Source organism: Metschnikowia bicuspidata (assembly GCF_001664035.1).
Source record: "Metschnikowia bicuspidata var. bicuspidata NRRL YB-4993 chromosome Unknown METBIscaffold_2, whole genome shotgun sequence".
Taxonomy (NCBI): domain Eukaryota; kingdom Fungi; phylum Ascomycota; class Pichiomycetes; order Serinales; family Metschnikowiaceae; genus Metschnikowia; species Metschnikowia bicuspidata.
In genome coordinates, this window is record NW_017387732.1 from 2,142,562 (window position 1) to 2,156,869 (window position 14,308).

The 14,308-nt window shown below is 46.4% G+C and overlaps 8 protein-coding genes across 8 annotated transcripts; 4 read left to right on the plus strand and 4 right to left on the minus strand.

Moving 5' to 3' along the window:
• Positions 1–2,099: 2,099 nt before the first annotated feature.
• Positions 2,100–3,071, plus strand: METBIDRAFT_31393 (uncharacterized protein). Its single transcript, XM_018855843.1, has one exon. The coding sequence runs from the start codon at positions 2,105–2,107 to the stop codon at positions 2,675–2,677; it is 573 nt and encodes a 190-aa protein (XP_018712996.1). The 5' UTR covers positions 2,100–2,104; the 3' UTR covers positions 2,678–3,071.
• Positions 3,072–3,284: 213 nt separating this feature from the next.
• METBIDRAFT_87048 (mitochondrial 37S ribosomal protein MRPS8) lies at positions 3,285–3,839 on the minus strand (the record flags this gene model as incomplete). The annotated part of the gene is made up of 1 exon (XM_018859273.1): positions 3,285–3,839. The coding sequence occupies exon 1, from the start codon at positions 3,753–3,755 to the stop codon at positions 3,285–3,287; it is 471 nt and encodes a 156-aa protein (XP_018712997.1). The 5' UTR covers positions 3,756–3,839.
• Positions 3,840–4,066: 227 nt separating this feature from the next.
• On the plus strand, positions 4,067–4,849 carry METBIDRAFT_77881 (uncharacterized protein; the record flags this gene model as incomplete). Its single annotated transcript, XM_018858784.1, has 2 exons — positions 4,067–4,144; positions 4,187–4,849. 2 exons carry the CDS (start codon positions 4,067–4,069, stop codon positions 4,847–4,849), a joined length of 741 nt encoding a protein of 246 aa, XP_018712998.1.
• A 235-nt stretch (positions 4,850–5,084) lies between these two features.
• METBIDRAFT_17530 (polynucleotide 3'-phosphatase) lies at positions 5,085–5,753 on the minus strand (the record flags this gene model as incomplete). Its single annotated transcript, XM_018854719.1, has 1 exon — positions 5,085–5,753. A coding segment is annotated over one exon (669 nt), but the record flags the coding sequence as incomplete, so codon positions are not given.
• Positions 5,754–6,682: 929 nt separating this feature from the next.
• Positions 6,683–7,351, plus strand: METBIDRAFT_77882 (U4/U6-U5 snRNP complex subunit; the record flags this gene model as incomplete). The annotated part of the gene is made up of 1 exon (XM_018858785.1): positions 6,683–7,351. One exon carries the CDS (start codon positions 6,683–6,685, stop codon positions 7,349–7,351), a length of 669 nt encoding a protein of 222 aa, XP_018713000.1.
• A 1,641-nt stretch (positions 7,352–8,992) lies between these two features.
• On the plus strand, positions 8,993–9,745 carry METBIDRAFT_11332 (uncharacterized protein; the record flags this gene model as incomplete). Its single annotated transcript, XM_018853962.1, has 1 exon — positions 8,993–9,745. One exon carries the CDS (start codon positions 8,993–8,995, stop codon positions 9,743–9,745), a length of 753 nt encoding a protein of 250 aa, XP_018713001.1.
• A 1,576-nt stretch (positions 9,746–11,321) lies between these two features.
• Positions 11,322–11,864, minus strand: CPR3 (peptidylprolyl isomerase; the record flags this gene model as incomplete). The annotated part of the gene is made up of 1 exon (XM_018857159.1): positions 11,322–11,864. The coding sequence occupies one exon, from the start codon at positions 11,862–11,864 to the stop codon at positions 11,322–11,324; it is 543 nt and encodes a 180-aa protein (XP_018713002.1).
• Positions 11,865–12,366: 502 nt separating this feature from the next.
• Positions 12,367–14,081, minus strand: ENT3 (Ent3p; the record flags this gene model as incomplete). Its single annotated transcript, XM_018857238.1, has 2 exons — positions 12,367–13,673; positions 14,006–14,081. The coding sequence occupies 2 exons, from the start codon at positions 14,079–14,081 to the stop codon at positions 12,367–12,369; spliced, it is 1,383 nt and encodes a 460-aa protein (XP_018713003.1).
• Positions 14,082–14,308: the final 227 nt, after the last annotated feature.

The following is a 14,308-nucleotide window of genomic DNA, read 5'->3' on the forward strand; positions in this document are numbered from 1 at the left end:
TTATTGGCGCGTCATGCTTTCAAGCCGTATTCGCTTGGCTGTGTGTGCATATAACAAGGGGCTGCGTGAACACGTCGTTAACACCGAAACTACTCACCGCATGTGACGACACTCTCATTGCGAGAATTTATTTAGCGAGATAGTTGATTTTTGAGCTAGGCTCACTGCCGCTTTTTGCAGAAACCTTACAATCCTAGAACGCAGCTGACTGCTGTGCAGTATCGTAGACCTTCATTCACACCAGAAACAAAAACAAAAAGAAAAGTCTGCGCTGAACATCTTTGAAAAAGCTTGCGACTCGAGAAAAATATCTGCTCAATAATTCACCAACCGCTCATCAGCCTATCCTAAGACGTCTGTATTTTCATCTCTCTATTTAATTTGAATTGGCGAGCCTATTCCCCTTGGAGTGCATCGGACTAAGCCTGAAGTTAGTTAGACATGAAAAGGGGTTTTGCAGCGACTTTAATACGGAGTTCAAAACTTCAAACTCGTCCCGATTGTATGCCCTATGAATTTTAATGTTTATATCAATTCTCCTTTATATTTTTACTTTACTTTGCTCATCTCACGAGAGGAAAATGCTATATAAGACCCTTTAACCAGTTCTCAAATTCGTATCGAGTGATTAAATGCGGGCCATTCCCATCCGATACTCACAGTCTAATGATCTCTTGGTAAGCGTGTTTTCTTTTGAGCCATTGGCCTCTGGAAAAAGTCTCTCCAATAGTCGCTTTAATTGAGAAGGTCGAAGACAAAATCATGAAGTTACTCCGTTTTACTCGCCGGTCTACCTTGAAGGTCATGGTGACGACAAATTTTGCATGATAAAGGTTCTTTAAACAGTTGTCATTCGATGAAGAAATTTCATTTAAGTTCATAAACTTACGAAAATAATATCTTTTACAGAAAAAGACACTCTGATACTCCTAATACATCACATTCTAGCACAAAAAATACTATATGCAATCTAGAGTTTAGAGTAACACAACTTTGCAAAGTATCACTCATTTTACTACTCATCATGGCCCTTCAAAGCTTAACTCATGTTGGCTGGACGGACAAGGTGTCTTTTCTATGGCATGACTGCAATCGCATGCGAATGACTACTGTTTGATTTTAGTTGTGATATATGATGCGATAAAAGTGAACAGCCAAGGCACATGGGTGCAAAGTAAATTATAGATTAAGAGCATTTACGAGGCCTCTGAGTTCATAAAACGTATTTTAAGTACCGTGGGCGTCTGTTTTTTGTCAATTCTTCCCAGCAGAGAATGAGTCAAATCGACACGCCTTCGTCATACAAACTCCAAACTGATGTATAATTCGTAAATCTGAACTGTAATTTTTTCATTGCCAGAAATGCCCTTACCTATACAGAGGCACAAAAACTTGATCGATCTTTCACAAATGAGGACATATACGATAGATTACAGTTCTTCAGTTCCACAGTTCTCAGGCCCGAAAATACAGTGCCTATACAGTTTCAGTATGAACAGCAAGTAAAGTTCTAAACCAATGTACTTCTTTTTTTAAATCCAAACCCCCGATCACGCTGATTCCTAAGCATGCACTGAGATGGTTTCTTGTCTCATCATTCTTAAACCAAAGATGCTCTTTAACTTATGACTCTGGCACTGTGTTTCTAAAGATAAAAATTGATTGTCGTCCTCCAGCATTCCGTCCAACGGGCTTTCATGATAAGTAGGCGATATTTTACCCTTATCGAGACCCTCGTGATAATTGATCATACGTAGACGCGACCATATTACTCCGAAAGAAACACATAACCCATATCAATGATAAAACGATGGTATGAATGCGAAACACTCGAGTCCAAATATAATGGGAATAAGAGTTGATGTGTAAATTTTACGATTTATGCTTCAAGAAACTCTTAAATCAGATATCTAGCTATCTAATATTCCCTTAAAAATCCTTTACCTGCGAGTGACTTCGAGAAGGTGGAATGTTTGTTCTGACTGGCCTTATTGTCTTGAGATTGTATTATGTGCACACCCGGAATAGAGTATTGAGTATCTTCATGCTGTCTATGGTACTCCGCAAACCACCAGACAAAACAATATTACTTATTCCATACAATATGAGCCTGCCTCAGATTTCCATAGAAGAAAGGCTCAAAGCAGCACGCCAGAAGTTTGAGGAACTAAAAAAGAAAAACAAGATTCCTCAGTTGAGGCCCAGTGTGCTGAAGTCACCCACAGATATCCATACAAGTGGACACGTCGAATTGAAAAATGATCCGGAAGGCCACAGTGTTGAGAACCCCGAACATATTAATGAGCTAAATGAAACGATTGAGCTTCAGAAAAACCAAATCAAAAAGCTCCGGGACGAAAACACCGACTTGAAACTAGAGAACATGGACTTGAAAGATCAAGTGACGGAATTGAGGAATGAACTTGAGAAACTGAGCGCAAGGCCCTCAGAACCCCCATTCTCTCAATCAATCTCAAATAAGATAAACACAAATGAGCCGCTGGCTCAACCCGATTCACAAGTGCTGGTTGTATTGACCACCAATGAGTCGCAAACCAACGAGGAGGCATCAGCGTCTAGTAATGGCGACTATAAAGAAAGAGTATTGGCCTGGAAAGGATGGCAAGTTGATATGAGGGAATGGACAGGGTGCCAGGAATCACAAGTAGTACTATAGACGTATTCTGGGCTAGTGTTGAGGAACCTTTCGAATGTATGTTCAAATCTGCAATTCTTGGCTCGCATCTGGAAGGAGATGATTAAGTCTTTGTAATTCTTAATTTCATTTGCTTTCAATATTGAAGCAATCGCATCATCGGATAAACCAGCTTAAGAATTTAACTTTGTATTGACAATCTGCCCGACGCTAGGAATTTGATTTGGACTTTCTCGGTACTTGAAAATTGACAAGGCAAATCAGTTGCGCACCACCGCATTCGAGCAGCTTTTTGGCCGTGACTGGCGTATACGATGAAGAGCATCTACCGGTATTTCTGAAAAGTATGGTAATTTATGCTCGTTTTCGTAGGATTTAGCGACACCCTCCCTTTCAAATTTAAAATAATTTTGGCTGATAAACATGCATACATTGCTTTTTGAAGGCCTGTGATACAATGGGCCTCACGTTTCATATATCGATGCAATACTTTAGTAGTGCTCCCAAAACTACATAACCACAGTCTGTTCAGACCCTATTTCCGGGGTTCAGATACAGACCCCAATATCGTGGATTACACAGTGGTCATTCTCCGCAACAAAATCCTCCATTTTCTATATACAAGAGTCTACTTCACACGGCACAACACCATGCCCTCCATGTCCTTCTTGGCCGCCTCCTGGATTTCGAAAATCTCCTTGTTCGGAGTCCTCAAAAACATCACCTCGGCAGGCTGCAAAGGCTTGATAAATCTGACAGGAAGACCCGAGGCCAATGCTTTGACCTCTGTGGTGGTCATATTAACTTTCCTGCCGGGTTTCAGCACCATCGACATGTCTCTGATGACCGGCATGTTCTTTCTATATTTCAACCCCAACCACAATCTACGTGTAGAGATGTTATCTGGCGTGACGTCCACAGGAAGCTGGTCTGGGCCAGATGTAGAGCCTTTTTGAATAGAAGAGAGAAATCCCTCTTTATACAAACCTAGCGCCACTTGCAAATGCAATCTTGAAAAGGGAACAGAGGTCGTGGAAAGCCTCACGTTGGTGCAGTTCTTTATGTGGGCACAGAAGTTCGACAAGTGGACCAAAGACATAGTGATGTGTTGGTGAAGAAAAAATAGGTAAAAACAACTGGGTCTCTGATTAGCCCAATTTCTCCTGATTGTCCACTGTCTACCGGGTCTTGGATTCTGTATGTTCGGGTTCTCACATACTTTTTTTTCGTCTTCTTCACCGTGAGTCACGTGACACGCGCCTGGCCTCCGCACTAGCACCAGCACCATTCTGAATCACACCACCAGGCCTCCAAAAACTTGCCATCGGCTAGCCGTGTATTTATCTCTAACTTAGTGGATTACGATATATTGTATATATACTCTTGTGATACTAATTCGTGATGCTCTCCATGTTCAAAGCGAGATCCCGGCCAGGGTTCCACTATACCAACTTCACAAAACAGGCTGTTCAAGGCTCCACATCTAAGGTGTCTCTTGCCAGTCGTTTCTACTCCACAAACGTTCCAAAGAAAAGACAAAAAGTCCCAAGAGTCAGATACTTGTTTGCCGTGGTATTGCTCTCCTATGGATGCCTCTATTTTGTGACCAGTAAGATGACCAAGAAGGCACCCCGGACCTCATTTACCGAGCGTGAGTTCGAGCAGTATGAGAAGGATTCGGGCTTGAAAAGACGGCTGAAGTTGGTGCCTGTCGAAAAAAATAACCAGTATACATTTTACGCTGTGCCATTTGCACACGACCAGAGTAAGATCTTGGAGCTTTTGCAGACGGTGGTTCCTGAGGGAAAGCAGATGAAGGTGATTCACCCACAGCTGTTGATTCAGAAGGAAATGGAGGAACAAGGAAAGTACTCGTATTTGCTCGAGGATTTGAAGGCCCAAGGCAGATCGCTACCCAGGGGCTTGGTTACTGCGTTGGTTAAGCAGGAAGTACAGTTGTTCATGAACACGACCGGTGGCCAGTACGACACCACCATTGTTTTGATGAACTATCCGCAAACCACGGAAGAGGCCATCAAGTTTGAAAACGATGTTGCCGACGTCCATTCATGTGTTGTGGCATCTGGCGATTTCGATGAAAATCTCGCGGCCGACATGAGCGTCGATAGTGTTAGACAGATCAACAATGTCGTGGGCTACTTCGACATTGTTGATAAGGTGAAGAAGATTTAGATGCTTCCAGGGGGCGAGAACGCGATCTTGAAGTTGCTTCGTCCAGACCTGTGGAAATGTTTGGATATCGATTGAAGAGGTGCTTCGCTTGAAAAGACCCAAGGACCCGCTTACACGACGCAAATGCATGCCTTCCGACAAGGCATTGTAACTGGAATAGATCAAGATTGCCCCGGTCCACCTTGTACATACACCAATTGACAATCTTGCAGTTCATTGCAGAATCTCATATACCGAAGTAATCTTCTGGAACGAAAAACGGCACACCGGCGTTTTCAGCAAAGCCCTTATCAGCCGCCAGGTGGTCGCCGTCCCGCCCTGCGGCATCCCCCACAAAGTAACTGAGATCCAAGTCGACCGAATATTCTTCGCCGAAACACCTCCTTATATACCGTTCCAACTCTGACCACATGCCCAGTTCGGGCTTTTTGTGGCTGAAATGGGTCTCCAACGAGCTCCGAGCTAATACCCCCTGTCTCGGTCTCCCCGTGGACGCGAAGAAAAGAACCGGTGTCGGACCAATACCTGTTTCAAGTGCTTTGGATATGAGCCCCACCTTCAAAGACAAATTCTTATAAGATTTCGAGTGTGGCGCAAGCAGCTCAGTCACAGAGACGGCGCTTTGGTTCGTGAAGATGACAAGCACCATGTTTTTGTCCTTCACCTTCTTCTGAAGCGCCGGAAGAATTTGATCATTACGCCACTTCCAGTCGTAAGGGCCCCGGCCAAACTTGATCCCCGATTTCGTGCAAATCAACGTATCGTCCATGTCAAACGCCGCCACACGAATTTTCTTAGAATCGGAATCTAGCTTATCTTTATAGAAGCATCTGAAAGAAGAGGCCAGAGGAAGCCGAGTGACCATGTGCGAGCCATGAATCTTCCATTGAGGACTAAGTATACTGTCCAGCTGGAAGCTCTCACCTTTGTCTGTATCTGTTGATTTGCCACTTTTCTCCTTAACGAGATCATTGCGATGCTCCGCAGTTGCGCTAGGCTGCCCCGTTGTTGCTTGGGCTTTGGCCCTCATCATGCCAAGTATATCCATCTCAGCAGGTCTTTTACGAATAGTTACACGAGTGTAAGACCACCTTGTATATGCGTTTGTTGAAGCAGATCTAGTAAATGCAGATCTGGTAACTTGCACGACCAGCTCACTGGCTATTGTCCAACCTATTTTTGAAAGATACTGAGTTGTGGAGAAGCGCTACGACACATACCCTAAAGAACGTGGGTCACGTGGTTTCCTGTCTCAATTGCAAAAAACCATAGCATCATGTGAGGCGACTTGTTGATCCATTTGAAGCTGTATGACATTCGTATTATCAGATCGGATCTTGCCATATGGATTCCAAGCACCCAGTGTCAATATTCTAGAGACGTGTGGCAAACCACTAATGCGTAACGCTAGAATCAGCTAATTAAACCATAGTACTTCATCAAGGCTTCGGGAATCATTGATCTCATCCATAAAAGGAACAGAGGTCACGAAAACAGTTTGCTGGACCCAGCGAGAAATCGCTCTACTGCTTCAATGTCTTTGTTATCACTGTAACTGTGTTCATTCCGCATATCGTGAATGCCGAGAGACCCTGCCTCTGTAGCACATAGCAAGAGTCCCAGCAAGGCACAAATTTCTGGAGGATCCCACACGAGCTTCAGTGGATATCTTCAAAACTTCATAGCCTCTAATTCTAAAAAAGATTCTTGCACGACAAACTTCCATTCAAACCTCATCACTTGTTCGTATCGCGCACCTCTAATCTCATTGTGCATGGCAGACCTCACGATACCATATCCTATATACACCGCTTACTTCCGACACTCGTCACCATGGCCGATAAAACCTCCACAGATCAGTACGGGCGTAAGAAATGGGACGTGGATGCATATGAAGCCGATGCTAAAAGCGGGAAAAAAACCACTACAACCCAGCCTTCTGACGAGGCCTGGGCCCGCAAACTCCAGAAACAAAATTTCCTAGAACATCGAGCAGACCTCTTAGACCAGGCTATCGATTCTGTGGGCAAGCACACGCTCATTGGCTCGGAGAATGCCACGTCGCTGACATACGGAAAAAACAAGCGGTTTGGTTTCTCGTGCCCGACGTGTGATTTATCGTTCAGAGATACCTTGGCACTTGTAGATCACTTCAACTCTCCGCAACATTTGCACAATGTCCGGAAAGTGCAGGGCGGGGATTTGGGAATGGGCGAGGAGCTTGAAAACGGCGTCAAGCGGGCCTCGGTGGACCAGGTGATCGCCACGATCGAGGATCTCGTGAAGAAACTGCTCCGTGAGAAGGCGGCAGATAGTAATGGACATGTCGCGCTAAGTTTCCAGGAAAGAGTCAGGCGAAGGCTTGAGTTTGAACAGCAGAAGTCGTCCAGACGGCTGGCGAAAAAGAAACGAGCCAGGGCGACTGCTGCTGGAGAGGTCGAGCAGACCGAAATGGGCAAACTCATGGGTTTCGAGGGGTTCGGGTCGACGAAGGCGGGATAGTGCTATCGTTAAAAAAAGGCGGGGCAATCTGAGTGGATGGTGGATATGCACAGTACGAGAAGGCGATACACGGGTGAGACAGTGCTCAATTAGTGGATGTCATATCATGGAAAAATCAATCATGGGTGCTCTTCCGGAGAAATAGGAGCTTGACTTTGAAGCCAATGGGTATATTTGCATTGACCTGGAGGATTCCCAAATGCTGGAATGGGCTTTTGGGGTGTCTTGTTGTGATCTGCTGGGGTCAGATGAGGAAGCCATGCAACGTACTTTCTCCGCTGTCAAACCCCAACGATATCTACGAGTACTTTATTGGCCTGGTTGGTATCAGCATCGAGACACACCAAACATGTCTCAGACAAGATGCGATTTTCAAGGCATACTTACTTAATGGTACGCCGGCACTCGGCAGAACTGATGCCTGAGGCGGCCAAAAAAGATAGAGTCTCATTCACAGCATTGGCGTTATGGAGTGAAAGCAGAGATCTAACTCTAACTTTTTTGCTTTTGAGGGCCAGTCTGTTCTACTTCTTTGATATAGAAGGCTGCGTTATTAGCAGACTTGCGGCACGCTGCTGGGCCTGAACATGGCTCCGGCCGTTCCCGCAACTTCAATCAAAAACTGGCTTTTGCAATCTGCGGGGTGTGATTGCACAGAAGAATTAAAGTGAAAATGAAAGTGAACACGAAAGTGTACATGAAGGTGAAATTGAAAGTGAAAATGCAAGTGAAAATGAAAGTGAAAATGAAAGTGAAAATGAAAGTGAAAATGAAAATGAACATGAAAATGAACATGAAAGTGAAAATGAAAGTGAAAATGAAAGTGAAAATGAAAGTGAAAATGAAAGTGAAAATGAAAGTGAAAATGAAAGTGAAAATGAAAGTGAAAATGAAAGTGAAAATGAAAGTGAAAATGAAAATGAACATGAAAATGAAAATGAAATTGAAAATGAAAGTGGAAATGAAAACCGACAATGAGGGAAAGGTGGGCTGGCGCACAGTGCCTAATAATCAGTGCGCCTGTCAGATATGGTGGGCCCCACAACAAGCACCAACCACTGGGGAAAAGAAGAAGCAAGAAACCGAAATCGAGTGGAGCAAACCAAAAACAGCAAACTGAACGAAGGCGGAAACCGAAGAAAAACAGAAACAGAAAAAGAAAAAAATCAAAACACGAGAAAAACAGAAACCGAAGAGAAAGAAGAATCGAAGCTCCGATCCCAGCACACTCCGAATGTAAGCGAAAAGCCAGGGCCACTCGACGTGCGCGAAAGGAACCGGCCTCAGCCTGTCTACACCATCCAGTGCAAAAAGCCCTAGCCCCGCAAAAAAAGCCTCAAAATTCCGGCCCTCGGTTCCACGGCCCACACAGTGAATCCAAGTGTTCCCGCTCCCTCTCGGACCCACGCCCCGTGTTTTTAGACCAAGTGGCCGCCAAAGACTCACCCTCTATCCAGGCACCATCGAGTCCACGGCCCAGCACCAAAGTGCGCGAGCAAGACCGCGGTGCTGCCTGCAGGAACACGGTGCAACCAATGAAAAGAATGTTAAAAACCAACCGGGCCCTCCAGAAGCCCTTCCAGCACACCACAACGGCACGCCACACCACCGCCAATCCGCCCTGGACCCGCCCACGTCAGTATGCCCAGATTCACATTCAGCGTGCCCTTTGGCAGCTTGTTCAAGCTCAAGCCGGGCAAGTTCAACTACGCTCTCGAGCAGGACATCAGAGCGAAATTAGACACGTTACCTTCCGTCAGCAAGATCTACTCGAACCCGGACGGCACGCCCCGCGTGCCCACGGACAGCGAGTTCAAGACCATTGCCGAGTTGCAGAATCTTTTCTACCGCAGAAACCACTCGCAGTGGAACTTCATTCTCCCCGGCATTCCCAGAGAACAGTTGGAGTTGTTCAAGGACAACTCGCAAGACTTGCAGAACTTCCAGTTTGTCGGCAAGGACGCCGGCAAAGTCGTGGACAAAATCCCCTACAAGGACGAGACCACGGGCGAGCTAAAATGGCGTGTTGTGCGTGAAACAGAGAAGGCCGAGGGCTGGGAGTTGCCCTACTTCTACATCATCTTGCCCGTGTTCTTCTATGTGGTGTACTCGAAGTACACGGCGCAGATGAAGAAGCGCGCCGAAGAGGGTCCCGAGTGGGCCCGCAAGGAGTTGCGGTTGAGAGCCATGGAGGAGTACTTCCAAGGCGACACCGAGAAGGCCAAGGAGTTCTTGTCCAACGAGGGCAAGTCCGAGCGGGAGCTCAGCGACAGAGACGACTTGGTGGTGGCACGCATCTTGGCCGGCGACTACGACAAATTGGCCTCGTTGAAGAAAAAGATGCCCGCAGACTTGGTGCCGCAGCCGGAACGCAACGAGAAGATCGGCATCTAAACCACACACATCATAAATACGTCCCTCGTGTATACACCTCTCCCGGGCAATGCATATCATTAATAAGAGCACTGGGCTGTAGTGTGCGGCCGTTGTTATGGTCGTCCATACTGCTTGGGGTGTGACTGCCGAGCTCTGTTTTGGGGAGGCTCCGGCTGGGATATACTGAGCAAATTCTTTTTAGTAGATTTATGCTATCTACCAATCTTAAGGGATAGTGGTGTTCCCAAGTACCTGAGCGGAAGGTGGACAATCATGCTTTCCATGTACCTTGATATAGAATGCAGACTAGCATCGTGCTCTGATATAAATTGCAAACTTACATTTTCTTATAAAATGCAGACTAACATCTTTGTCACGTACTTTGGTATATGCGGGTATACGACGTAGCCAAGGTTGTGGCTCACCTCTGTGAACCCAAATGAGTATCTCCTTCACAAAATGCATCACATGGTCCATAACCTGTTGATATGAAATGATAGAATAGAGAAAATATCGGTCCATCTTTATCACTGCTACTCCCCAATGACCGTAACACCCTGTTGTTCGACTGGAAAAATAAAGTGGCAATATTTCCTCACGCTGATTAGGCTACTGAATCAATGTACCAATATTTTAATGTATGAGATTGTTCCAACAGGTCTTGGTACTGTTGAGCCAAGATTCGGTAATGTTGAAGCTAAATACACCTGAACATCAGATAGTATGACCGACATATGGACCCCTGCGTACGAACGTACTTGATATGAAGTAAATAGACTTCAAAATATCAGCTATGCCACTCCTTGTTTGGATAAGGCTGATTTCGCCTGAAATCATACACTTGAGAGATTCGGACCAGTCCATATGGTATACTGTCTAACTTTCGCTCATCCACTACACTGTGCTTTCAAGTCCGTGAAGCTCCGTTTAAAAGCATACAAAGTAATTCATGCCTTCGTAGATCAGCCCTCTCTTCTGGCTGATCTATCAATTTGATTTAAAGCCCCTTTATTCTCTGTGTTTGTTTCAAATGCCATCTTTCATACTATTTGACTTGTCTATCGGCCCATGATTTCATGCACGTAGCTGTCGAACACAATCCTTTCGTTTCCTCTCCCGGTTTTTCAATGGGCTCATCAGAATAAATTCTGACTAAACAACCCCATTCATGTGGCTTCAATGTTATGCACTGATCCATCATTCATACTCAGACGTCAGAAACGGAGCACACTAAGGTTTCCCGAATCAGTGGATCTTTCCAAGCCTTCCCTCCACATACTGCTGTGAATGTAGCCGGATCCCAAACTTACCCTCAGCCAGATAAAAAAACAGGCTGATCTTGTCCTTTGTACCTACCCAAAGATAGACCTGGTTCCATTCACTCACCAAACACTCGTCCATACTCATGAACAAGATTTAGGAATTGACGACACATAAACAGGATATAAGAATTGATCGCATATATACAACAAGCGGGAATACTTCATAGCGTGCAATCCCAAATTCCCCATCTACAGCCAGTGTAAACACATAGGCTCGAGAGAAGGATTGAGAACGCATTCAGCCATCCCGGCAGTCTACGGATGTCGCAGAATTACTCAGTCAACTCGCCACACTCCTCGATGACAATCTTGCTTCTTGGCGAACCGGTCTGGGAACCCTGCGCCTCGATCTTCTCCACAACGTCCATGCCCTCAATCACCTCACCGAAAACCACGTGGGCGCCGTCCAACCATGGGCATGGCACCGTGGTGATGAAAAACTGCGACCCATTGGTGTTGGGGCCGGCGTTGGCCATCGACAACAAACCAGGCTTGGTGTGCTTCTTGGAGAAGTTCTCGTCCGCAAACTTCTCGCCGTAGATCGACTTGCCGCCGGTACCGTTGTGTCTGGTGAAGTCACCACCCTGCAACATGAACTGAGGAATGACTCTGTGGAAGCTGGAATTGGCGTAACCAAATCCCTTCTCGCCGGTACACAAGGCTCTGAAGTTCTCGGCGGTTTTTGGCACAACCTCGTCGAACAACTCAAACTTGATGGGGTTTTGCTTGTGACCGCCAATCGACGTGGTCATGAACACCTTGGTTCCAAGGACTCTGCTGGTGCTGGAAAGAGATCTGACGGAGGTTTTCAACATTTTGGTGGTTTAGTGTGTGGGGGATCAGGAGAATTCAAGCGGTAAGGCTGGGGGTTTTTTCCACCTCTCACCGCCGCGGAGTTGCTTTCTCGCACCTTCTCTCCAGGAAATGCGCGCTACCCATATGCCCTCTTTCGGCCCCGTTGTTCGGAGACGCTCTCTGGCAAACCGTTGATACAAACCTTATGTTTATGTACTTCCATGCCAGAGAGTGTATTGTCTTAGTACATGAGTTCCTGCCGCAATGACAATTTCCGGGTTTCGGACGCACTTTCTGCGTCCTTGTGGTCAACCTCAATATATGGAATGGCTTAGTCTCCCAAGAACCTCGGAGAATTTCCCGAAGTAGAACATCCAAGCAAAGCGCTCGCTGGCTATCTCAATACAGGCCGTCTGTTTCTTGTGTACGCGATTATCATCCATTAACCCAGATATTCTGTGTAGAATATGAATGGCTCTCGACAGCTCTCGCGGCCTCTCCAAACTTGTCTCACCAGCACGCTCAAAAACTCAACAAGTCAACTTCACCAGTGTTAGAGCTGGAGGCTTCTTGTGGCTTCGTAGAAGAGTAGTTACTTCCCGTACCTGCAGTTGTAAAATCATCAGTCAGGAAATCGTTGTGCTGAGAAGACGCCGCTGGTTTTGCCTTTGGCGCGGTGCTGGTCTTTGTTTTGGCACTGGAAAACAACGAAGAGAATGCATCGGTCGAGGCTTTGGCCGGCCCCACGGAAGCAGCGCTCGCGCTGCTGCTGTTGAAGTTGTAGTTGGGCTGGGCCTGGGGTGTCTGCCCATATTGTGTCTGCCCATATTGTGTCTGCCCATATTGTGTTTGCCCATATTGTGTTTGCCCATATTGGGGCATCGAAGTTGGTTGCGATACGTACAAGTTGGCCAAATTGCTTGTGAGCCCACCCGTGGCATTTGCAGACAGCGAAGGGGCGCTCTGGAAGTCGTCGAAGTCATCATCTTCCTCTTCGGCACCATTGTTTACCTGTGCAGTGGATGGGGCAGCGGTCTCCGAGCCGCCAAAGTCGACCAAGTCACCCAACAAGTCCTGTGCCGGGGCCTGCAGCTGCGACTTGCTCTTCGAAGGCAGCGATGACAAGCCGGTAGATGATAATCCTGCGTTTACTCTTGAAGAGCTTGTCGTCGGTTTTGATGCACGTGACCCGCTCATCGCAGTGGGCTCCACGTCGTATTCCTCGAAATTGTTGTCTCCACCTGTAGCACCATTGTTGTACGCAGAGGCTGGGTCGTCGTAGCGAGCGCCGAAAACGCCGCCATCGCCGTACACGCGGTTGTTGAAGTCGTCATCGCCGCCAAAGCCATCGCCAGCAGAAATCGACGAGGCACCGCCGAACGCCGAGGACGACACACCACCAAACTTCTTCGCGTTTGCTCTAGCCTTCTTTCTCTCCAGGCGGATCAAAGCGTCGTCGTTTAATAACGCAATGAGGTTTTTGGACCGGTTGCGCACATTGATTCCTTGGTCTCTGCCCTTGGAATCTATGTAGTGAAACGACTTCAACATCTGGATGAGTGAGATATTCGCGCGGATATCGTCAATGATCCGCTCCAGCCCATTTTTGATAAGATATTCGACCAACTGCAACGACTTGTAAATTTGCCTCCATTCGTTTGCCGCTTTCTCGGTAAATCTGCGGAAAATAAAGCTGAGAATCTCCTCTCTTTCTCTATAGTTGTAAGTACCTGCGGCAATTTGAGCCATGAGAGACGTCTTGGCGCCCCAAGGCTCATTGTTAGTGGCCTCTCGGACTTTGGTTTCCATTTCAGATAAGTTCAACGCAACTACAAGCTAGTTAGTATGAAGGTTTAAAACTTATGGTGAACTCAAGATATGTGCTTTACGGGCATACTCGAGGAAGTTTGCGTGTGTGGAGGGTAGACTCGGCGGGTAAACCAGGGGTCGATCAACCTCCCTCCTGGAGTGCCACAAAAACAATAAGCGGCGTGAATCAAAGTCAGTCATAATTTTCCGCAAACTCGAAGTTTCTTTCATCCAATTCATATGCTATTTGTTTATTTGCTGCGGCATTTTCTAAAGATCCAGCGCTTACCGAACGATGCTCAGGGGGGCAGGCTCACCATGTGTTCCAAGTCTTGCGTGCAATTTCACATACCATTCTGTGCTTTACGAATGTTTGCCTTAACTTCGTACAAGTTAATGTTCTTCGAGATTTCTTTGATCAAGTCCATTGTGTTTGGGGTATTGAGAGAGATGTGTCTGATACGCCCGCACATTTCGAGGGCGGAGACAAGTCGAACAGACTCAGTTGCGCGGTATGTGCAGGCTCAGTGCGATTATGTGCGCCGAACCTCTGACGTGGCGGCACACGAGGGCCAGGAAAAAGATAATCTTGCCCTTTTGGAAGGTATGGGCTCGAAAAGATTTGTAGTCATCGCTCCCGTATTTTGTCGGCTAT

Excerpts from the sequence above, each read along its gene's own strand:
- METBIDRAFT_31393 (XM_018855843.1), top strand. The coding sequence starts at position 2,105 with ATGAGCCTGCCTCAGATTTCCATAGAAGAAAGGCTCAAAGCAGCACGC.